This window comes from Cavia porcellus, unplaced genomic scaffold (genome assembly GCF_034190915.1).
Source record: "Cavia porcellus strain 051 isolate PalLab524CR breed Dunkin Hartley unplaced genomic scaffold, mCavPor4.1 scaffold_1, whole genome shotgun sequence".
Classification (NCBI taxonomy): Eukaryota; Metazoa; Chordata; class Mammalia; order Rodentia; family Caviidae; genus Cavia; species Cavia porcellus.
This window is the reverse complement of record NW_026947484.1, coordinates 81,681,777-81,705,390: the sequence shown is the minus strand read 5'-3', so window position 1 is coordinate 81,705,390 and position 23,614 is coordinate 81,681,777. Positions and strand designations below refer to the sequence as shown.

General features: G+C 37.7%; 2 protein-coding genes across 5 annotated transcripts in view; both read left to right on the top strand.

Annotated features, from left to right (window-relative positions):
- The first annotated feature begins 1,729 nt into the window (after positions 1-1,729).
- Positions 1,730-6,339, top strand: Ranbp6 (RAN binding protein 6). Of its 2 annotated transcripts, XM_005004715.4 has the most exons (2): positions 1,730-1,916; positions 3,032-3,298. In XM_005004715.4, exons 1-2 carry the CDS (start codon positions 1,781-1,783, stop codon positions 3,100-3,102), a joined length of 207 nt encoding a protein of 68 aa, XP_005004772.1. In that variant the 5' UTR covers positions 1,730-1,780; the 3' UTR covers positions 3,103-3,298. The 2 variants fall into 2 exon arrangements, with proteins under 2 accessions (XP_005004772.1, XP_003472225.1); XM_003472177.5 differs by having other exon boundaries at positions 1,740-6,339.
- Positions 6,340-8,919: 2,580 nt separating this feature from the next.
- Brd10 (bromodomain containing 10) overlaps positions 8,920-23,614 on the top strand; it is an 88,977-nt gene continuing 74,282 nt past the window's right edge. For 2 of the 3 annotated variants that reach the window (XM_063250833.1, XM_063250827.1), the window contains exon 1: positions 8,921-9,685. In XM_063250833.1, the coding sequence (XP_063106903.1) occupies positions 9,096-9,685 (590 nt within the window). In that variant the 5' untranslated portion in view covers positions 8,921-9,095. Of the gene's footprint in view, positions 9,686-23,614 lie in introns of all 3 variants that reach the window. The other variant, XM_063250837.1, reaches the window with a different exon arrangement.

The window sequence follows — 23,614 nt, the reverse complement described above, 5'->3', positions numbered from 1 at the left end:
TCTTAAAATTGAGTATTTATGTGATAATCCAATGTGCTTGTTCAAATTATACATTCTTGGGTTACAGTTCCACACATTCTGGTTCAGCAGTTTGGAAGATGGGCCCTACCACCTATATTCTAGAATAAGTATCTCAAATGATTTTGATGTAATCCACAGAATGAGAAACACTATTTATGAAAGATTTACTACTACAATTAATGTATGACACTACTTATTTGCTGTATTATTTGGTTAATAAGAAAACTATGCTTTTTTAAATTTTTGTGTCACTATGCAGCAGCACTTAAAAAATTAAAATTAAGCCTGCTTGGAGAATTTAAGAACTACTCACAAACTCAGGAGTAGTTAGAGGGAAGCACCCAGATGAAAACAGCATTGGTCACACTTTTAGAAGTGGAATTGAGACTCAAGTGTCTGAGGCAAATCCCATAACCTCTAGCTTTCCATTTCTCGCCTAAAACTAGTATTAAACCTATCCTACTAACCTTACAGATTTGTGTAAGGTTCCAATGAGTGTGGCAACCTAAGACAAAGTAAGACCTAATCATCATTGCATTAGGTCTCTTTTTTTGTTTTGTTTTGTTTTTGTTTTCGAGACTGTTTCACTACATACTTCAGGCTGGCCTTGAAATCACTATGTAGATGAGGCTGCTCTTGAGTGCTCCACAATCCTCTAGCCTCAACAGTGCTAGGATTACAGGCATGTGCCATCATGCTCGGCTCACACTGTTAGCCTTGACCACCATGATTTTGACTGATAAATTTACCTGAACTGAAGAAACATTTAGCCTCAAGAACATTGTGTGTTTGAAAAACCTCTATAGCTTCCTACTAATGGATAGTTAAATTTCTAATAACTGAATCCCTTCATATTACAGTTTAAATAACAGATAAGAAAAATCTATGAGCAACATGACCAAAGATACAAAATTTCAGTAATTAACAGTGAAAAACGGTTTTAATACTTTTGATGATTAATCTAGGTCATTTTCCACCATACTATATTTAGATCTTTCTCATTCTTCTTTATAAGCCACAGGTTATGTGATCCTAGTACACACCTAAATTTGAGCACTTCGGTTCTACTGCATTAAATGTAGTAGTGGGGTGGAAATCACTGTTGTCATTTATTATTTTATAAACAGCTTTATCATGGTATTATTCATATACCATACGATTCGCTAATTTAAATTGTACATCTCAATGGTTTTTATTAGAACATCGACATGTGCAACTATTATCAGAATCAAAATACATTTTTATAATTAAAAATAACTAATGTCAGTCATGATCCATTTCCCATTTTTCCCTTCAGCCTCTAGCAACACTAATTTTGTTCGCGTACTCTGTACCTTTTATATGAATGGACTGATACAATACGTGGTCTCTGTGACTGCTGTCTTCTACTTACCAAGTTCTCGAGGTGCACTTTGTGTTTTATAATTATCAAACTAACATCAGTACACATTAGAAACAAAGAAAAAAATCATCCCGCTTTAATACAGACAGTAATTATCATTTTATTTTCTCTTTTCTCCCCCTCGCAGCAAACGCATTTTTACCTGACCAGAAAACAAAAGGAAACTGCCTTTTACTTGTACCCAGCTCACACCACGCAGGGAACCAGGAGCTCCACCCCCAAGAGCATAGACGGGCGCCCGGCCACAAGGAGAAGCGACCCCGCCCATCTCCGATGGTGCGTTGCTTACGTCATTGCTACGAGCCCATCTTCCTCACAGTCCCTCCTTCCCCGTCGCGCTAACTTTGACCAGGAACGATGGCGGCGGCCGGTTCTGTAGGAGTACCGGGGACCGTGTCGGAAAAGCAAGAGTTTTACCAGCTTCTGAAGAACCTGATAAACCCAAGCTGTATGGTGCGGAGGCAAGCAGAGGAAATCTATGAAAACATACCAGGTCTGTGTAAGACTACCTTTCTATTAGATGCAGTCAGAAACAGAAGAGTAGGTTATGAGGTGAGACAAATGGCTGCCGCACTGTTACGACGGCTTTTGTCCTCTGGGTTTGAGGAGGTCTATCCAAATCTGCCTTTTGATGTTCAGAGGGATGTCAAGATTGAACTGATACTGGCTGTTAAGTTAGAAACACATACTAGCATGAGGAAAAAGCTTTGTGATATTTTTGCTGTGCTGGCTAGGAATTTGATAGATGAGGATGGCACTAATCATTGGCCAGAAGGTCTGAAGTTCCTTATTGATTCGATCTACTCTAAAAATGTAGTTCTATGGGAAGTTGCACTTCATGTCTTCTGGCACTTTCCTGGGATTTTTGGGAACCAAGATCGACACGATTTGGATATCATCAAAAGGTTGTTGGACCAGTGTATTCAAGATCAAGAACATCCAGCAATCAGGACATTATCTGCTAGAGCTGCAGCTGCATTCGTACTTGCTAATGAAAATAATATTGCACTTTTCAAAGACTTTGCAGACTTGCTTCCTGGAATCTTACAGGCTGTGAATGATTCATGCTACCAGGATGATGATTCAGTACTAGAGTCTCTTGTTGAGATTGCAGATACTGTACCTAAGTACTTGGGTCCTTATATAGAAGATACTCTACAATTGAGCCTGAAGTTATGTGGAGACTCTAGACTTAGTAATCTACAACGCCAGTTGGCTCTTGAAGTGATAGTAACCTTGTCTGAAACTGCAACTCCAATGTTGAAAAAACATACAAATATTATTGCACAGGCAGTTCCTCATATATTAGCAATGATGGTTGAGCTACAAGATGATGAGGACTGGGTAAATGCTGATGAAATGGAAGAAGATGATTTTGACAGCAATGCAGTTGCTGCTGAGAGTGCGCTAGACAGGCTGGCTTGTGGGCTTGGTGGAAAAATTGTTTTACCAATGACCAAAGAGCATATCATGCAAATGCTTCAGAGCCCTGACTGGAAATGTCGACATGCTGGATTAATGGCCTTATCTGCCATTGGAGAAGGTTGCCATCAGCAAATGGAACCAATTCTAGATGAAACAGTAAACTCTGTTTTGCTTTTTCTTCAGGATCCTCACCCAAGGGTGAGGGCTGCAGCCTGTACTACTCTTGGACAGATGGCTACAGATTTTGCACCTAGTTTCCAAAAGAAATTCCATGAAACAGTGATTGCAGCTTTATTACGTACTATGGAAAATCAAGGTAATCAGCGTGTGCAGTCTCATGCAGCTTCTGCCCTTATTATTTTTATTGAAGACTGTCCTAAATCACTGCTAGTTCTATATTTGGATGGTATGGTAAAAAATCTACATTCCATCTTGGTGATTAAACTTCAAGAGCTGATTCGAAATGGTACTAAGTTGGCATTAGAACAACTTGTGACAACTATTGCCTCAGTTGCAGATACAATGGAAGAAAAATTTGTTCCATATTATGATACATTTATGCCCTCACTAAGACACATTGTTGAGCTTGCTGTTCAGAAGGACCTCAAGACTTTGAGAGGAAAGACTATTGAGTGCATTAGCCACGTTGGTCTTGCTGTTGGAAAGGAAAAATTTATGCAAGATATATCAAATGTGATGGAGCTATTGTTGAAGGCACAGTCAGACTTAAGTAATATAGAAGATGATGACCCTCAGACATCATATATGGTTTCAGCATGGGCTAGAATGTGTAAAATTCTTGGAAAAGATTTTCAACAGTATCTTCCACTAGTTATTGAGCCTCTTATTAAGACTGCTTCAGCTAAACCTGATGTGGCTCTCTTAGATACACAAGATGTGGAGAATATGAGTGATGATGATGGTTGGCAATTTGTAAATCTTGGAGATCAGCAAAGTTTTGGAATTAAAACTTCAGGACTTGAAGCAAAAGCAACTGCTTGCCAGATGTTGGTTTACTACGCTAAGGAATTAAGAGAAGGATTTGTAGAATATACAGAACAAGTTGTTAAACTGATGATTCCTTTACTGAAATTTTATTTCCATGACAATGTTCGAGTAGCAGCAGCAGAGTCCATGCCTTTTCTCCTGGAATGTGCAAGAAGTCGTGGTCCAGAGTATCTTTCACAGATGTGGAAGTTCATATGTGATCCCTTAATCAAAGCTATTGGGACCGAACCTGATACAGATGTACTTTCAGAAATAATGAATTCGTTTGCAAAATCCATTGAGGTCATGGGAGATGGTTGCCTTAATGATGAACACTTGGAAGAACTGGGAGGAATACTGAAAGCAAAACTTGAAGGACACTTTAAAAACCAAGAATTACGACAGGTTAAAAGACAAGAAGAAAACTATGATCAACAGGTTGAGATGTCTCTGCAAGATGAAGATGAGTGTGATGTTTACATTCTGACCAAAGTATCAGATATTTTGCATTCATTATTTAGTACTTACAAGGAAAAGATTTTACCATGGTTTGAACAGCTACTTCCATTAATTGTAAATCTTATTTGTTCAAATAGGCCATGGCCAGACAGACAGTGGGGATTGTGCATATTTGATGATATCATAGAGCACTGCAGTCCAACTTCATTTAAATATGTGGAATATTTTCGGTGGCCAATGCTACTAAATATGCGAGACAACAACCCTGAAGTTAGGCAGGCTGCTGCTTATGGCTTGGGTGTTATGGCACAGTTTGGTGGAGATGATTATCGTTCTTTATGTTCAGAAGCTGTTCCTTTGCTGGTAAAAGTTATTAAGTGTGCAAATTCCAAAACCAAAAAAAATGTTATTGCTACAGAGAATTGCATCTCAGCAATAGGGAAAATTTTGAAGTTTAAGCCTAACTGTGTAAATGTAGACGAAGTTCTTCCACATTGGTTATCATGGCTTCCACTGCATGAAGACAAAGAGGAAGCTATTCAGACTTTGAATTTTCTCTGTGACTTAATTGAAAGTAACCATCCAATTGTAATTGGCCCAAATAATTCCAATCTTCCCAAAATAATCAGTATAATTGCAGAAGGAAAAATTAATGAGACTATTAACTATGAAGATCCTTGTGCCAAACGCCTAGCTAATGTTGTTCGTCAGGTACAGAGTTCTGAAGAATTGTGGTTGGAATGCATATCCCACCTTGATGATGAACAGCAGGAAGCTCTGCAGGAGTTGATAAATTTTGCTTGAAGTACTTTAATATCATTTGACTATAATCTATAAAATAACTACAAATAAATATTGTAAATGATTCCATTATAAATTAAATAAGAGAACTTCCTGTCAAGCAGTTTATATTTTTAGCCCCCATGTTTCTCCAGAATTAGTGTTACAGTCTTCTATTTATCTTGCATGTTTTATCTCTTAAACATAGACTTTGGTGATAATCTGTGCTAGTTGTCTTTGAATGTTTTTTACCTTTCCCTCTAGTGTGAAGTATATAAATTGTTGCTATTTGTCTGAACTATAAATGCTGGGCAAGCAGTATACTGTACTTGGTGTCAGGATGTCATGCTGCCTGTCACAAGAAGCTCAAAGCTCCTAAAGATAAAATAGAAGAACTTTCATGACAAAGATCTTTGGAATGAAAGTAAGGGATATAGTGGTAGGCTTATTTCTCCTTTATACTACTTCTGGTTTTTATGGTACAAGGAGGATGCAGTAACTGGGAGAGTTTTAAGATACTGCAGTGAATGTAGGGTTTTCCCCTATAATAAATAATATTTATGAACTGTTTCATAGTGTACTCCAGAGAACTGAACGAAACATCCATTCTGGCTTCCAAGGTATCCTAAAAATTATGACTACTTTTAAATCTCCTTAACCAAACTGTTCTTCATTTGTTTGCTTACCTAGAACTTCAAACCATCCTTAATGTAAAGAATGTCCAGGTATATCTAACACTGGTAGCCTGTAAGGTACTATAACAGTGTTTATAACAATATTTATGGATGTTAGTGTTAACGTGTTTCAACAAACTACTGCTTCGTGTGTATGTGCTATTTTCCCCTGTAAAGCAGCTCAGTGAGAGGCTCTGATTCAGAATGCAGCTGAAACAGATTTCTATTTTGAAGAACCTAACATTCTGTAGTAGCACTGAAGGTATGCTATTGTAGAAATGAACCAAATTTAATTTTATATTTAAACATTAAATAGTTTTGAGACTAGTCATTTGTCAGCATGTGTGTATTAGAAGAAAAAAGCTCTATAAATCTAGAGTTAATTATATTAATTGGAATGTCAGTCTTTAGTGTTGAGCTTCTTGTAGCATAGATAAAGGTTTCTACTAACCAAATCAGCAATCCAAAATTCAAATACTGTACATCTATCATGACTTCCTGGGGCTACTGAGAGTACTGTGTATTTATAATATTTAACAAATATTTAAGACCTAGTAAGAACTAAATAAATAATCAGTATTACTGCTGTTATTTGTACTTGTAGTGTATTCCTTTCTATAGTTTGAAGTTTCTTATACATTAGAATTTTACCAGTTCACTTCCTACCAATTCACATGGCAGGCCATTTAGGTCATTGTGGACAGGAATATAAAGTTTGAAAACTTACATATGCAATTTCTGTCTGTTACATACAATTATTTATTAATGTGGATCAAAAGCTGACATTATATATAATATAGTCACAATTTTATTTAAAGTATAGGTGAATAAGTAGAAAAATACTACCTAGGAGTTTTAACAGGTTTTCTATAATTGCTGGGATTAAATGGTAGGGTTTTTTTTTTTTTTTTCCTGTCTCTTGTCTATATTTTCTAATTTACCTGCAACCAATATATTTCTTGTAAAGTGTTTTTAAGTTAAATTACATGATCCTTTCATAATAGCTGATTACTATCTTCATGACATTACATGAACTAAAATTGAAGTTTTCTTCTGCTAACTTTTCTCTTTTACATTACCTGAAATGTCAGCCCTGATTGACATTTCTAGCAGCTCTATACACTCTTAGGTTTGAAGAATTATAAATTATTCCAGACGAATTGGAATTAGGCATCTGAAATTTTTGAAGTATGACAGATAATTTGTGATTTTGGCAAAATACTTTTTTAACCTAAGTGTTACTTTCCCCATCTGCAAAATGAAGATAAGTTTATAGGTTTGTTGTTAGGATTAAAAGAGATAATGTAAAATGCTTAGTGGCACAAAGTTAAATAAATGGAAGCTATTATGTGATAGTCATGAAATAGGGTTGGTGGCTAAAAAGAAGGGGATACTATATTTGTTTCCATATTTTATTGGGCTTCATATTCCTGAGCTTTCTCAAGATTGTCCAGTCAAACACAACTGTTTCGTCAGTTGCTGAAGTAGGACTGGTTGCCTGCCCTTTTCCCCCATGAATGTCTGCAGCATCTGAGGAAAAAAAACCTGTACATGTCTTGTAAATTACAAATGTCTTACATAGTGAGAGGAGACTGAATTCTGGAATAAGTACTGTAAATTCAGTTGTTTCCATTTCACTATTTTACCAACAACTGACATCTACTTACCAGACCACACACATACACACACATTAAGGTTTTGCGTTTCATGAGTTATGTAAATTCCACCGTAACAAGTAAACAAATTTAAAAGCCTATCTCTACCATTAACTTAATCTTATTTTTAAAATACATGATTTGTATAGTTTTGGGTTTCTTGCTTGAAGCAAAAAACTAGAAAAGGTAAGAATGTGCATCTTTTGAGAACATGAAAAGTATTATCTGCTCTATTGGATCATAAATTTGTCCCAAGATAAATTTACATGTTAAGCAACATGTAAATTAACTGTTTTTGGTCATTTAAACAGTAATTTTAAAATGTGTAGTGATATTCTAAAGCCACATCAATGACTAATGTACAGCTCAGACTTGACATATTTGGAGACTTATTTTTAGCTTTTTTTTTTTTAAAGCAAAGTTCCATTTATTTGTAGCAGAACTCAAGGATATAGTGAGTGGGGGAAATGTTTAATTCAACAGAAAACAATTCATTTCCAAAATCTGAACTGATATTAAGAACTAGAAACAAATATCAGGAACTTGATGTCTACAAATCACTTTTTTTTAGCATGCGAATATACAGTTGAGTCCTTGAACTTCCATATCTAAATTTGCAAAATTCCGGCAAATACAAGGGAAGAGGGGTGCAACTTTTACAAGGCAGAGCATATACATTTTGTGCAGTCTATCCATTAACAAAGATTATCTAGAGGCTTCCTTTATAGTAAACTTTTTAGGACTGGTAAAAGTCTAGAAAAAGGAGCCTCCTTTTGTGGCACTTGCTATTAATATCTCCTCTAGCGACTACTGCTGCGCAGACGCTGTGCTCTCTCTCCGGCCCCTAACAGTCGTCCGCGAGCTGATGACATCATTAGTACGCGCAGCAAACCTTGTCTCCAGGCCCGCAGTGAAGCCAAAGTCCTTGCTTTCGCGTAGCGGAGCGAGACAGGGGGAGGACTTTGTTGTTCTACGCATGCGCGCCGGTGATGGCGACTGTGGCTCTTTCTTTGCCTCTTTCTACAGCTCTCCCTGGCTGGGGGGCTGAGTGCCCTCCCCTTCTCTCTCTGCCCCTCCCCTTCCCCCTCCCCCCGCCCGCCCAGCGGGTTTCTAACTGACAGTTGTCGCCGGGCCCCCCTGCGTACGCTGCCTCCTCCAGTCCGGGTTCCCCGCAGGTAGACAGGGGCGGGAGGGGTGTGAGGGAAAGGAGGAGCCGGAGCCATCGCGGCCCAGCGCTGCGGCCCACTCCAGGGAAGCAAAAGGGACTCCCTCCTTCCTTATTCCTTGCCCCCTCCCAGCCCCCGCCGGCCCGGGAGGGGGTGGGGCGCCAAGGCAGAGGCGGCCGGGCCGAGCTACGCTGCGCCGGGCCTGACCGGTGAAGAGCGGGCGGGCGGGGAGCGGAGGGTGAAGCCGGCAAGGGCCGCGCGCGCCGCCGCCGCCGGGGGGAGGGGAGAGGAGGGCACCTAGGCTCTCCTCTTCTCTCCCCCCCTCCCCCGCGCCATGTAACCCCGCCCCGCCGCCGCCGAGCTCGAGACCCCCGCACGCACCGATCTAGCCGGTGGCTGTGGAGAGCGAGGCCCGATGCGGCACGGGCTGCGCGGCGCGGCAGAGCCGTGAGGAAGTGGCCCGCTCGTGCGTCCCCCGGCGCTCGAGCAGCTGCTCCGCACCGCCTAGCCTGGGCCTGCCGGGGACATGAGCGTGCCCGAGACGCCGGGGGAGATGGAGCCGGCCGGAGAGGAGGAGCGGCCGCCACCGGCGGCAGAGGAAGAGGACGAAGAGAAGGTGGCAGCGGGGGCCCCGGCCTCAGGGCCGGCCCGCGGAAGGAGTGCCGCCTTGCCGGAGGACGCGGACGACCAGGAGGAGGCAGCGGAGGCGATGGTGGTCGCGGGCGGTGGCTGCAGGGAGCAGGAGTTGACCTACGAGCTGCAGCAGGGCTACCGCATCCTGGGCGAGTTCCTGCAGGAGAAGCACCGGGCCCTCACAGCCCCCTTCTTGCAGCCCTTGGGGGGCGTTGCTACCGGGGAGGAGGAGGTGGCCGAGGGGCCGCGCAGCGGGGGCCGAGGCGGTCGCGCCCTCCCGCATCAGCCAGGGCAGGGCATGTGTCTGTTGAAGATGGAGGAGAAGTTCGCCAGGGGCCAGTACGGGGGCATCACGGAGTTTGTGGCGGACTTCAGATTAATGCTGGAAACGTGCTACCGCCTGCACGGAGTGGACCACTGGATCTCCAAGCAAGGCCAGAAGCTGGAGATGTTGCTGGAGCAGAAGTTGGCGCTTCTCTCTCGGTAAGCGAGCTGTCCCCGGTGGGACTGACAGACTGACACAAACACACCCTCACACGTGTCCGAGGATGGGTTGGGCCAGGGGCCGGGGGGCGGCGCTGATAGGTGCCGAGTCCGAGCTAGAGAGCCCCGGGAGGAGGAGCAGCCAGGGGCGGGGTGCCGAGGGGTGTGGTGGGTGCGAGCAGAGCGCTAGCTCGCGGGCGCTGAGAAGGGAGCCCGGGGTGCCGCCGGAGTTGGTAGAGTGTAGATACCAAGTGGGACTGTTCCCATAGGTAGAGTAACGTGCGAGGGACGGGGAACGCGGGTGCGGTATGGAAATTCAGCCTGCCACTTGTGGACAGTTTTAGCAAGACATTTAAAAAAGTTTTTAGGAAAAGAATTTTGGCAATAATAGAAAGATGGTTTCAAACCATTAAAAATACTTGCATCTTGTATTACCCTTTTCAGCCACCGGAGGTTTATAGAATGTTAATAATTAATGATTTACTGTGCCGTACTCCTAATCTTTGCTGTTTTGTCTGAGGAAATATGTTTGTAAGAATAAGAAACACACATTTTTAATAAGTTCAGACATTTGTGTTGTGGGGTGTTCGGTTTGCTTTTTGTCTTATGGTGCTGAGGAAGGGGCCCCAGGTGTGGGAGCATGCTAGGAATGCACTGTAGCCCTAAGCTATATCCCAGCCCTTAAACATTTGTTTTTATTCAGAAATGAAGGCAGTTCAGATGGTACTGTGCTGTTGATATTTGCTATCCTAATATCTAATTATTTTTCTAAAGAATAAGTTAACACAAGAGGATAATCGTTATATACTCGAAATGCCAAACAAATTTTTTGAGTTCTTCAGGAATAGAAAATCAGATGAAGTGAAGTAATTTGTTTACATGCTAGGTGAACTGAATCAAGCCACTTAAACGTTTTGGCCTCATTTTTCTCATCGGTAAAATTGGGATTTTAACACTATCTTTTCTAATGAGTTCCAGTGCATTATGGCTATGATTCATTAAAAAAATCCATCCATATACTATTTTTAAGCAGTAAAATGTACTCCAAATTGCCACAGAATTTGAGACCTGGGAGAAACGGTGAGTTTAAAAAAAAAAAGTACAATCAACAGTGTTGGTCACATAGCCCAGTAGTGTGTTAGAACTTCTAATAGAAGTAGTTGTATCGGCATGTTCCCCATACTTGAAACTATTTGTATGCTTTTATGGAATAGCTCAGTTAGAATTATGTTAAGTTTTTGGTCTTTATAAAATTTTTTTCAGTACCAGAAATTGAATCCAGGAAGTACTGAGCCATATACCCAACTGCTTTTATTTATTTTGAGACAGGATCTCACAAAATGCCCAGGCAGGTCTGGAGCTTGCTATCACGAGTAGCTGGAATTATAGGCCTGTCCCACTAAGACTGTCATTGATATATAATTTTAGTTTTAAAATAACCTCATCTTTATTTGTCACTGGCTTCCCATGTGCTATTTGCAAGACTTTTAGTGACTTTTCACTAAAAAGTTAATACAGTGCATAACTGCTTAGGAGAACTGTCTTTAAGGAGTCTCTTCTAGAATCCTTTCATGAAGTTGCATTACTGTATTTGTTAATAGAATAATCACAGATTAAGTTCCTATATTACCTTTAATGTTTTATTTAGTGATTGATACTTTTGTAGTATATCTGTTGCCCTCATCCCAGTGCATTATGACAATGATTCATAAAAAAAATCCATCCACATACTATTTATAAGCAGTAAAATATACTCCAAGTTGTTACAGGATTTTAGACCTGGGAGGAATATTAGAATTCTTGTAGTTCATCTGTTTTGTTTTGTTTTTTAATCCGTACCGGGTTGAACTCACGACCGCATGCTTGCAAGGCAGGTGCTTATATTGCTAGGCTAAATGCGCCCCCCCCCAAATCTGGTTTCACAGATGTAAAAAGAGGGATTTAGAATGAGCAGCCCCAAAGTGCAAAGTACCATATAGATTTAACTGAACTACAGATGTTTTTAAAACATTGTATGTATAATAAATTTTAGTCCTATAGGAGGACAAGAAAACTTTCTCTTTTACATAAAGGTAAATTTCCAAATGTTTGGAATCATGATTTCTAGTGGCTAATGTTCAAAAACATGTTCTCATGTGTCTTAGTCACTTTCGTGGTTATTAAGACACAACAGTGGACACACAATTTAAAGGAGGTTTGTTGCACTTTACAGTTTTTAGTGGTTTTAGTCCCCAGTCCAGTGGCTCCAAGATACACTCGCTGTCATGGCTGCCAGGAAGTAGAGAACTCAAGGGAGGAGCCAGGAAGAGACACATGTCCTTCCAGGTCACCCCAGCAGTTACCTGCCTTCTTTGACTGGATCTGACCAGATCTTCCCTCCTAGTAGCAAGTCATCGGCAAGCCCCATTATCTAATCACATCACTGTCTGAAGTCCCACTTATGTATGAGCTCCTGAGGGTTTTGGAGGACGGGTGAATCTAAACCCTAACACCATGTTATATAACGTGGATTTTTTTTTTTTGTTTTGTTTTGTTTTTCATTTTGGAACCAGGAATTGTGCTTGCCAGAAGGGTGCTGTGCCTCTGACCCAACACCATGTAATCTAGTAGTGTTTTTACTTAGAAATTACAACTTACAACATTGCATAGTTTATAAATATAACAATGTTTTTCTGACATGTTTAGCCTAAGATGGGTAAAATTCTGCATTTTAGTAAAAAAGTAATATGATGGTTTCAGGTAGTTCTAAGTCCTTCATTCTTGACCTGTATTTGATATTTTGTAAATAATAGTTTTGCTAGACTACACTTGCACATCTTACAAAGTCATTTGTAAGCCTATAAAATTAGCCTAAAATCTGAGTTATATCTAAAGTTATAATTAAAATTGGGTACAACTTTGAAAAAAAGCATAGGTTACAAGAAAAAGGTGGGAGAGAAGAGCTGGGGATAGAGTCAGTGTGAAGGTTAGGGGTTCAATCTCCAGTCTCATAAATAAAGAAAATTTAAATTCTTTATTTATAAAACTGATAGACTAGTTTGTGGTCTTTTAGTAAGAAAACTAGTAATTCACTTAGATGTTATCATTTATGTTTTGACTTGTGGTGTGTATCTGTAAGTTCTTGGATTGAACTCTTATTTTCAAATTGTAAAGATTACTTTATTGCTTCTCCATATAACATTGAATCATCTAAAGAGCAGTAAATGAGGTATAGTAGATAAAGAGTATACTGCATTTATTAAACAGCAACCCAGTGGCATTTTTTAGTACCTTTGATAGATTGTGTAATTTGGGTCTTTTTTTTTTTTTTTTTTTTTGGCGTTTTCCTTTTTATCCGTATTGGGGATGGAACTCACGACTGCCTGTTTTCAAGGCAGGAGCTTATGCTGCTGAGCTAAATTCCCAGCCCCATAATTTGGGTCTTAATTTCTTCATCTGTACAATGAAAGATTGTAGGCTATATTAGGTGATTGTACAAGTATTTTAACTATCTTCTATAGCTCAACATTCAGGTTCCTGGGATCAGAAGTTAAAATTCTTGCCTTTATGTAGTTCATATGTTAGTAAAAAGATAATGTTTCTATAAGGAACATACAGAAAAAGTTTAGAGGAAAAAGACTAAAAACTGAAGAGGAAGGAGTGAACATGGGGATAACAAGTGAGAAAAAGAGAATAGGGGAAAGAGTAGTTTAAAGCTGTATTAGAGATTATACTTGAACTGATTCTTTTTATTATAATTATTAACATATTTGTAAAAATTAAGAAATGAGTTTGACTTGGATGCTTCTGTACATGCATATGTCATGCTTTGATCTTGTCTACTCTGTACTCCCTCAATCCCTTGTTTTCCATCTTTCCTAATAGTCTCTCTTCTACTCTCTATATAGGAAAGCAAACGTCATACTTGTCTTTCTTTTTTTTTTTTTTTTTTTAAGGAGAAAAAGAAAAAAACAGAAAAAGGCTACAAGTAATACAAAATTTAAAAAATAAACAGAAATCACTGGTTAATAGATTACATATTCTCATCTTAGAAATAGTTGTTCAGGTTACAAAATTGAAGCGTATAAAGTGGACTTTCAAACAGTGAGAGTGCAGTTTTGTTCAATGATTCAACAAAACTCAGTAATATGGTTATCTATCTTATACACTTAAACATATATGCAGTTATAACCTTTAGAGCACTTTTTTTTCTTTTCTTTTGTACAATGACAATTACACATTTTGGGCTTTATTACTCCCACAGTTTTTATTACTTTTTTGAAGAGAGTAAAACCAAATGCGACATATCAGAACAGAGTCAGTCAAATCAAAAGGATGGACATAATAGATAATATAAAAACACAATACAAGGTGATCAACAATAGTTACCATACTGCCTCTTGCTATTTTAAGAAGAATTGCCAGTTATAACAAAATTGAACAAAACAGTAAAGAATAAAACCAAAGCATTGGAGACATTACAGGACTTTAAAAGAAGATAATAGTAAACTGGAACGGGCGTCATAATGAATCTTATTCTCTTCACAGTTTTGCCTATACTTTCGAACTTGGTACTATCAAGCAAAGCAGAATAGGGGAAAATCAGTCAAAATAAGATGGTGAGGGCAATACAAGATTTCAAATCAAGTTAATAGGAAATCAAAGTAGGTCACTATAATGTATCCTGCTATTTTTTATTTATTTTTCCCTTAATTAAAAAGATAAAAAGAAAAAGTAAATACAAAAAAGGGGGATTGAGATAAAAGAGGGCATAACAACAGAACAGTGCAGGTCAAAACATAACCATTTAAGCAAAATAGTGTTTCACCACAAGATATCCTGACATAAAAATAGTTACCATAGTGTCTCTTTCCTTGAAATCTTTGAGTATAACTTCATATACTGTAGCACCAAACATATCAAGACACTATAAAACCATTCAAGAGAATGACATTATTACAGGGTATTTAGAACCAATTAACAGAAAGTGAACAATGGTTTCTGTATAATCTCCTTGTCTATAAAAGTTTTTACTTATATTATCATATATAATAAAATCCAATGAGATACAACCTTTTAAGACCGATAGAGACAGAAGAATATAAGTTTGATGGGACTTCAAAACAAGATGATACTAAATCAGCACTAGCTATTATGATGTCTTGTTTTCTCCAAAATAGCTGTTTCTACCTTTTGATCTTCTCTGCCTCATTTCTGTTGAGCTCTTTTTCTGTCGTTAGTTGTCAATTTGTCTTCTTCATTTTGCTTTCTGCCATTGATTGTGGCCTCTCTGCCTCTGTTTCTGGAATCTTGGTATTTTCCTTTTTTTAGAATATCCTGCAGTATTCTCTGTAGAGTTGAATTGGTGGTTGCAAATTCCCCTAGTTCCTCTTTATCCTGGAAGCACCTTGTTTTTCCATCAATTTCTAGGGACAGTTGTACAGGATATATCAATCTTGGCTGGAGGTTATTATCTTTCAAAGCTTGAATTATTTCCCCCCACGCTCTTCATGATTTGATGGTTTGTGCCAAGAAGTCTGCTGTAATTCTGATGGGTGTTCCCTTTTAAGTGATCTGTGTCTTGTCTCTGACGGCTTTTAATATTCTGTTCTTATATTGGATTTCTGGAATTTTGATTATTATATGCCTGGGTGTAGCTCTGTTTGGGTTGTAGGTGGCTGGGGTCCTGTATGCCTCGTACACCTGGGGAAATTCTCTTGGATTATTTCTGTGAATAGGTTTTGTAGTCCATTTGTTTGTGTCCCTACTTCTTTTTTGTTCTTGATTCTTAAGTGTAGATCCTCTTTATCATCTTCTAGCCTTTGTATTGTTGCTGTTTATTTTTTTGTTATTTTTAAGAAGTTTTTCATTTCACGCTACCATATTACAAATCTGCCCTCCAGTTCAGATAATCTATCGTTAGTTTGTTTCAAGCTGTTATGCCAGTTTTCGATAGAATTTTTAGTTTCCTGGTAATCTCTTTGAACCTTGCTTCACGTATTCTGTTTTCTCTATTTTCTCCATCAAACAATTCTCCCCTTTTTTTCTGTTCTTGCAGTCCACCATCTGTTTTTTCTTGGGTGGTGTTTAGCATTTCTCTAACTATTCTACTTATATTTTGCTTCAGGTCGTTAATAACTTCATTCCTGAACTCGTCTGTGAGGCTCTGGAGATAGCGCTTTATGTCTATTGGTGCCATGTCTGATATTGCATGTCTCTCAGGATTGGGGGCCAAGGACCCTTTCTTGTTGCTCCCTCTTCCCATATTTTTTGTTCCTTTTATACAAGTGAATATAGGAGGCCCAATTTCTTTCTTTGTCGGTTACAGTTTGTTTGAATTGCGCCAACTAGGTGTTCCTGCCCACTGCAGTGTACTAGGGAGTCAGAGTCCTGGGCAGCCTATGCTGGGCCTGCCCCTCCAGGTCAACCTACCGAAGGCTTCACTGCTAGGGTGCACCTCCAGGCACTGGGACCTGGTTTGGGCTAGCCTACTGGGTCTTTGTCAGCAGTGTCATGCAGGCCAGGCACTCCCCACCAATCCCGCTTGAGAGGGGAATATGTGACTGAAGTCACTGTAACAACCTGTTCCTGCTAGTCTGCCTGTCCCAGTATGTCCTTTGCTGAAGCCGCCTCTGGAAGAGTCCCCGATCTGCCCACTCACCACAGGTCGATGCAGGGCTTCCGGCCAGTCCCGCTCTCAACTCCATTCACCACTTGCCATTCTCTTCTTGCCATGCCGATTGGGACGCAGCAGTGGCTGCAAGAAATTCAAATCGCAGCTTCCAGTGGCATGGGGTCCAGCTTCCGTGCTGAGACCTTATCTGTTCCTGTTATATCCCGGGATTGCATTTCTCTTAGTTTAGTTTGTTTCTAGGTCGGCAAAGTATATCTCCCCTTGCTTAGGATTTCTCGCCCGGCACCATTCCTGGATTTTAAGTGCAGTTTCTCAGAGAGCCTCCGAAGCTGCTGCTATCTAATCCACCATGTTCTTCTGCAAGTCCTCATACTTGTCTTTCCTTATCTGGTTTACTTCACTTAATAGGATGACCTCCAGTTCCATTCATTTTCCTGCAGATGACATGATTTCGTTCTCTTCATGGCTAAATAATATAATTATTTTGTTTAACAGTCATCTTATTGATGGAGAGCTAGGCTGATTCCATAACTTAGCTTTCTTGTGAGCAGTGTCACAATTAATGTAGATATAAAATTATCTCTTTTGTATGTTGGCTTCATTTTCTGCTGGAGTGGTATACATCCAGGAGTGGCATAACTGGATCATATGGTAGTTCATTTTTTAGTTTTTTTTTGTTTGTTTGTTTTGAGGACACTTTATACTGTTTTCTGTAGTGGGTGTGCTAATTTACATTCTGACCACGACATTCTAACCAACTAAGAATTCCTTTTCCCCCATATCCTTACCAGCCTTTATTATTTTTTTATTTTGTTGATAATAGTATTCTGGCTGGGGATTTTGCTCAGTGGCATAAGAACCTGCCTGGCAAGTGCGAGGTCATGACTTCAATCCCCAGTACTGCAAAAAAAAAAAAAAAAAGAAAAGAAAAGAAAAAAAGATAATAGTATTCTGACTGGGGTGAGATGGAATCTCTGAAGTTTTGATATGCATTTTCTTGATGTCTAAAGATGTCAAACATTTTTTTCATGTAATTATTGACTGTTTGTACTTGTTTTGAGAAGTGTTGGTCTAGATTTTTGGCCCATTTTTTCATTGGATTGTTGAGCTGAATCTTATAAGAGTTAAACATTGCTACTGAATTTTTTAGGAGTGTTTGAGAGGAATATTCCACAATCATGAATCACAGTAAATGAATGCATGATACCGATATGTTTCTGGAAACCATAATTCTTTATTTTAGTATATTCTCTAGAGTCATGTCTGTATCCTGAGGTGAGGGAAAAAAATATTAGAACTTTAGTATATTCTATTTTATCTTTTTAAGATTTCTTTTTTGCTTTGTTGGTAATGTTCATACTATCACTACATGATTATCATCTACAAATCTATAAATATATGTGTGATATATAAATAAATATATATAATATATATTTATGTATGTATGTATGTATGATAAAATTAGGACTCAAGCCTGCCTTTTCAGTTTCCAAAACCTGTGTAAATGCTTGAGTGAATTTCAGGTTGACCTACAATTGTATATATTGTCTTTTTCTAACATGATACCATATTTTGGCAGGCCTAGCATATCTCTGAAAACTATTGATATTAAAAAATAATTTTTGACCACGCATTCCTGTATACACTGTTGTTTTATTTTATTTTTTTTTTTTAGATAACATATCTGTTCTCTAGAAAGTGGTTTCATTTTGTTTTATTTTCCTAGTGCTGGGGATTGAACCCAAAGCCATCACACTGAGTTACATCCCCAGCCTTTTATTTTTTATTTTGAGACAGCATCTTGTTACGTTCCAAAGTTGCCCTAGAGTGGGCTTGAACTTGCAGTCCTCCTGACTCAGCCTCCCAGAGTGCTGTGATTATAACCATGTGCTACCATGCCTAGCTAAGAAAGTTGTATTTTACTAAGAATTTCATTCATCTGTTCATCTCTTTGCAACTGGGAAATAGCAGTTAGGATTAGAAAGTCATGAGTAGAAAGGAATAGGAAATACAGTAAGACAGGAACAAAAATTTAGAAAATGTCAAATATTAATGGGAATTTTTGCTTCTTCTAAAACTGACTGTAAAATGAAGACTTTTTGAAAATTTTAAATATATGGACATGCAGACAAAAGATGAATTTTCCTAGCTTCAAAGGTTGCTGTAAAAGATATATAATCACTGACCTTAATAGAAGTGAATTTAGATTTTTAATTTTGGCTGTTTGGGATAATATTTTGGTGAAAACAAATCTTGAGTATTTTTGTTAAAATTATTTTTTATTTCTTAAGTTCCTGTTAAAAGTGGTTGTATGTACTAGTTAAAGCAATCTAAAATGTAGCTGAAGGTTTTATAATTGCATTTCAGTTGGCAGCATATTTTTCTTAGGGATGACAGTACAAAAACATCCTTGAAAAGTTTCAAGACTTTAAGTGTAGGGTTGCCCAAGTCCAAGTACTGAATCATAGCCTATGTATATTAAATTTAATTATTTTGTTGTTTTATCTGTACTCAATGGAAATCAAAATCCTTAAGTTAATTGATAATATTAACAAGAGACTTATTTCTCACAAGTAGTCTAACCTCTCCTTATCCCCATTGGATTCTATAATTCTCTCTTTTACTTAAATCTTTTTTAAAAAAGATTGGGGACCTTTGGTAATAGAATTTTGACATGCTTCTTATTTGGAACTACAGAGCATTAAAGCTGGATATTCCAGTAGTTGTAATAACCATTCTTTTTATTAAAAATTATGTTACTGGCTGGGGATTTAGCTCAACGGCATAAGTACCTGCCTTGCAAGCAAGTGGTCGTGAGTTCGATCTCCGGTACCAATAAAAATGAAAAAAAGACCAAAAAAAATTATGTTACTTAGAGAAGACCCAGAGAATGTTTAAGTGCAATGATGAACATAGAGGAGTTTCATTAATCAGACATTTATTAAGCACTTGGTTTGTTCTGGGACTTGAGAGACAGTCCCTGCCCCCAAAAGGTTTAAGAGCTGGTAGAAGAAACAGACGTGGTAAAAGGCAAAATACGTTAAAGCTGTGATTCTCAAATTTGTGCTGGTGTCAAAACACTTAGAAGTCATCACATTATTTCCATAGAACAACACCTTGAAAAGTTGATATATTTAGTTATGTCGCAGAATGTTTTGCTAAAAAGTTCAAAAGGTTTAAAACCAATTATGGGAGGAAGCCCGTATTTGAAGGGGTTTTTCCCCCCCTGATTTTCCTTTACAAGTTGGGAAAACATAATCACTTTTGAATTTTTGATAGTAAATCTTAGTTCAACTTGTGAAATTACTATGTTCAAAGGGAGCATAATTTGAGGTCTACTGTGATGAATAAACCAGGGAGGATTATCAATGTTAGAGGAGCTGAGATTAAAATATTTTACTATGTTTATTCAGGGGGTATAGCTCAGTAGTACAGCTCTTGCCTAGATTTAATTCTAGTTTTGAGCTACATTTTTAAATTTGGGTAGAATTCTGCAAGGTGACATTGAGGAGCTCATTGAACAATTATTTGAGTTGTGTTATTCTCGGTAATCTAAAGCCCTATGATACAGTGGTAAACATGATCTTGTTCCCTATTTTAAGTTGATAGGAAACAAAAGTACAATTAAAAAGATATGGGGGTACATGAGTACAGAATATTCTGGGGGAGCATTAGAGCTTGATATTCCAATAGTTCTAGTTGTAATAACCATTCTTTTTTTAATAAAAAAATTATGTTATTTAGAGAAAGCCCAGGAAGTGTTTTAAGTGCAATAATCAAAGTAAAGACGTTTCATTAATCAGAAATTAATGAATTCCCAGTGGTTAGGGTATACATGGAGAAGACCTACAGTGGCAGAGACATCTAAAAAGGTAGGCTGGGACCAATTTTGAAAAATTTTAATGTTAACTGTGAAGTTTAAAATCTAAATGTAAATCCATCACAAGTTTTAACTTGTGCATGATATGATGATGTTAGGTGTATTTTGAGGTTTGAAGGTAGAAATGAAAGAATAAAAGAAGGAATTCAATTCAAAGGTTAATGAGTTAATTCTATCAAGGCGTAAATAGTAGAAAACAAAGGCAAATTCCTCAATTTTATTCAGCAGATGCAAGTAGTAAGTGACAAAGCACCAAATGAGGAATATGAAAGTCATGATGTCTAAGTGGATTGGATCATTTGCACCCAGAAGATGGGGTGCGGAGGGAACATGATAGGAAGCATTCATTTGAATATAGCCAGCTGAGGATTATTAGGATTCATATGAGATTCATCATAGTAATGAAGACTAGAGATGTTTAATGAAGGCTTAAGCTGTAGAGCACTGGTGGTTGAAGAAATGAGAGTACATAGGACAGAGTCGAATAAAAATACAAGGGAGACCAAAGACAAAATTTATATGAGGATTAATTGTCTTCAAACTAGTAAAAAAATGATTAGAAGGATCAAGATTAAAATGTGTATATAATATGGCTGGGTGTGGTGGTGCATGTCAGTGATCCCAGCATCTGAGAGGCATCACAGTCGGGGGATACAGTGAGTTCAAGGCCAGTCTGAACTACACAGCAAGACCTTGTCTCAAAAAGCCATAAATAAATAAATACATATGTACATACATATATTAAAAGCTGAGCAGCTTGAAAAGAGGTAGTTAATGAACTGAGAAGAATCATTCTAGTATAAGTAAAAAGACTTTGTGTGAAAGACTATAAACATAGACTTTATTGCTTTAAAGAGGTTTTGTTCTATTTAAAAATATTGATTTAAGAATGATTTAGAATTTATATAATAAAAATAATAGAGGCCAATATGTTTTGCCTTATAGTTTGTTTCTCATGTAGTGGTATCTTTTTATTTGTTTTTACTTCCCAGAAGAAAACTAGAGTGGCTATTAGTAAATTTAGAATTATCTAGAACAAATAATAGCCATTTTCACTTCATAGGAACTTGCATAATATTTTGAATTTAAAAAATTAATATTAAATTACCTTAGATTTTTTTGTTTTTAATTGGGAAACATTATAAGCCCCAGTGGTAACATTATCTATCAGTAAACTTATTACTTTATTTTTCCCCCTGAGATTGTGAACATTTCAAAATTAATTGTGCTTAAAAACAAGATATTAAGTATATATGTTCTGAGAAAAAGATTGAGAAAAACCAACAAAACATTAATAGGGGTTATTGCTAAGTAAAAAGGATTCTGGCTGGGTATTTTTCTTTTTCTTTTAATTTTTCTATATTTATATATCCTATATTTTACTTCTATAGTAAAAGTTAGATTTTATTAAAAGTAAGTTATATGTACAATTTTGAATAAACTGTTGTCTTAGTCATTTTTCTTGTTGCTAGGATACAATACTTGACACCGGCAACTTAAAGGAGAAAAGGTTTGTTTTGGCTCACAGTGTGTAGAGATTTTAATTCATAGTCCACTGACTCTAAGACAGGGCAGCATGGCAGAGGAGCATAACAAAGGGAAAGCTGCTTACTGTATGATGACCTGGAAGCAGAGTTCAAGGAAAGAGCCAGGAGAGAGAGATTTTTCAGGCCATACCACCAGTGAACCCTACCACCTAACAGCAAATCAGCTATAAACCTCATAATCCTATTAACCTTCCAAGAGCCCCATCTAAGAATGCATGAGGCCCTTGAGGGACATCTAAATAGAACCCATAAAATTATCTGAGAGTGCTCTACAGAATCCACCAAAAAAAATATATACACATTTCAGCAGATCATCATACTAGTAAATGCCTGGAAGCTAATGGCCACCATTTTGAATACTTCTTGTAATTATAGAGGCCAAAGGTAACTTCTCATGCTGTCTCAATACATTTAGTAGTAAGATACTTACACGGGTTTTTCTTATCCAGATATATACATTTTTTGGCAGACTCTGTATAGACACAGCTATATGATTTGATTTTGGGGAGTAATAAAATATCACTGGTTATCTCTCACAATAGTGATTTGCACTTTATCAGAGTATTATATTGACCTCATAGCTATTTGGTTAATTTTTAAAATTTTGCCTTTTTTACACTTCAGTGTGAGCTTTAAGCCTTTATAAGGTTTAAGTCTTGTTTATCAGAGTTCTATATCACGTATGTACATCTGTTAGTTTTTTGGGTTTTTTTTTTTTAGCAAGGGAATATAAAACTTCACTATGTTGTCAGGAAGCCATGACTCAGCCACGGATATGGCTCAATGGCACAACACCCCATTGTGTGGCAAGTGCAAGGTCCTGAATTTGATTCCTAGTACCCTCCCACCCCCAAAAAATCGAAAGAAAGCCACAACTCAAAAAGGTTAAGAATCAGTGATAAAAACCATAGAATTAATAAATGTCCAATGATGTGATGATCTTTTACTCCTGAACAGCCAATGAATCACAGAAGATATCAAAAAGTTTCCAGAGTTAATGACAGTGACTGTACAATTCACCAAAGCTTGAGAAACTCCATGAAAGCATTTCTAAGAGGAAAATTCATTGCAATCAATGGACACTTAGAAGAAACAGAACAAGCCAAATAAATAACTTATGAGAAATCTTAAGACACTTAAGAAGCAAAAAAACCCAGCCTCAAGCCAAAATTAAAGAGAGAAATTATAAAGATGACAGGGGAAATCAATGAAATTGAGACCATAAAAACAGTAAAAAAAAAAAAAAAAGTCAATAAGTTGAAGCGCTGGTTTTTTGAAAGACTAAATAAAATAGATAAGCTCTTAGCCAGATTTACCAAGAGAAAGAAAAGACATCAATGCAATTGGAAATAAAAAAGGTAAAATCATAGCAAACACAGTGGAAATCCAGAAGACAATACCTAATTAAAAATTTATATTCCAACAGATTAGCAAAAGACATAAAGATGCTTAACAACCTAATAACAAGTAATGAAATTGATATAGTATTAAAGAATCTACCAACTGAAAAAAAGCCTGGGTAGTCACTTCTGAATTCTGCAAAAAACTTTGTTACATTACAAATACTCTTAAAGCTTGTCAGAGAAATTTAAAAGTATGACATACTCCCAAATTCATTTATGAAAGCCGGTATCACCCTGATCACAAAAGTGGACAGTGCCCCAAATAAAAAAGAGAACTGTGGACCATCTCATTAATGAACATAGATGCAAAAATTCTCAAAAGATAAAATGCAGCAAATCATCAAGAATATCATACACCATGATCAAGGAGGTTTCATCCCATTTTTGCAAAAATGGCTCAACATACATAAATCAGTAAATTAAAGCATCACATATAAAGAAGCAAGGTAAAAAACCATGTGATCGTATTAATAGATGCAGAACAGG

Bases quoted from the DNA above. Each gene is read 5' to 3' on its own strand.
- Ranbp6 (XM_003472177.5), top strand. From the start codon at position 1,781: ATGGCGGCGGCCGGTTCTGTAGGAGTACCGGGGACCGTGTCGGAAAAG.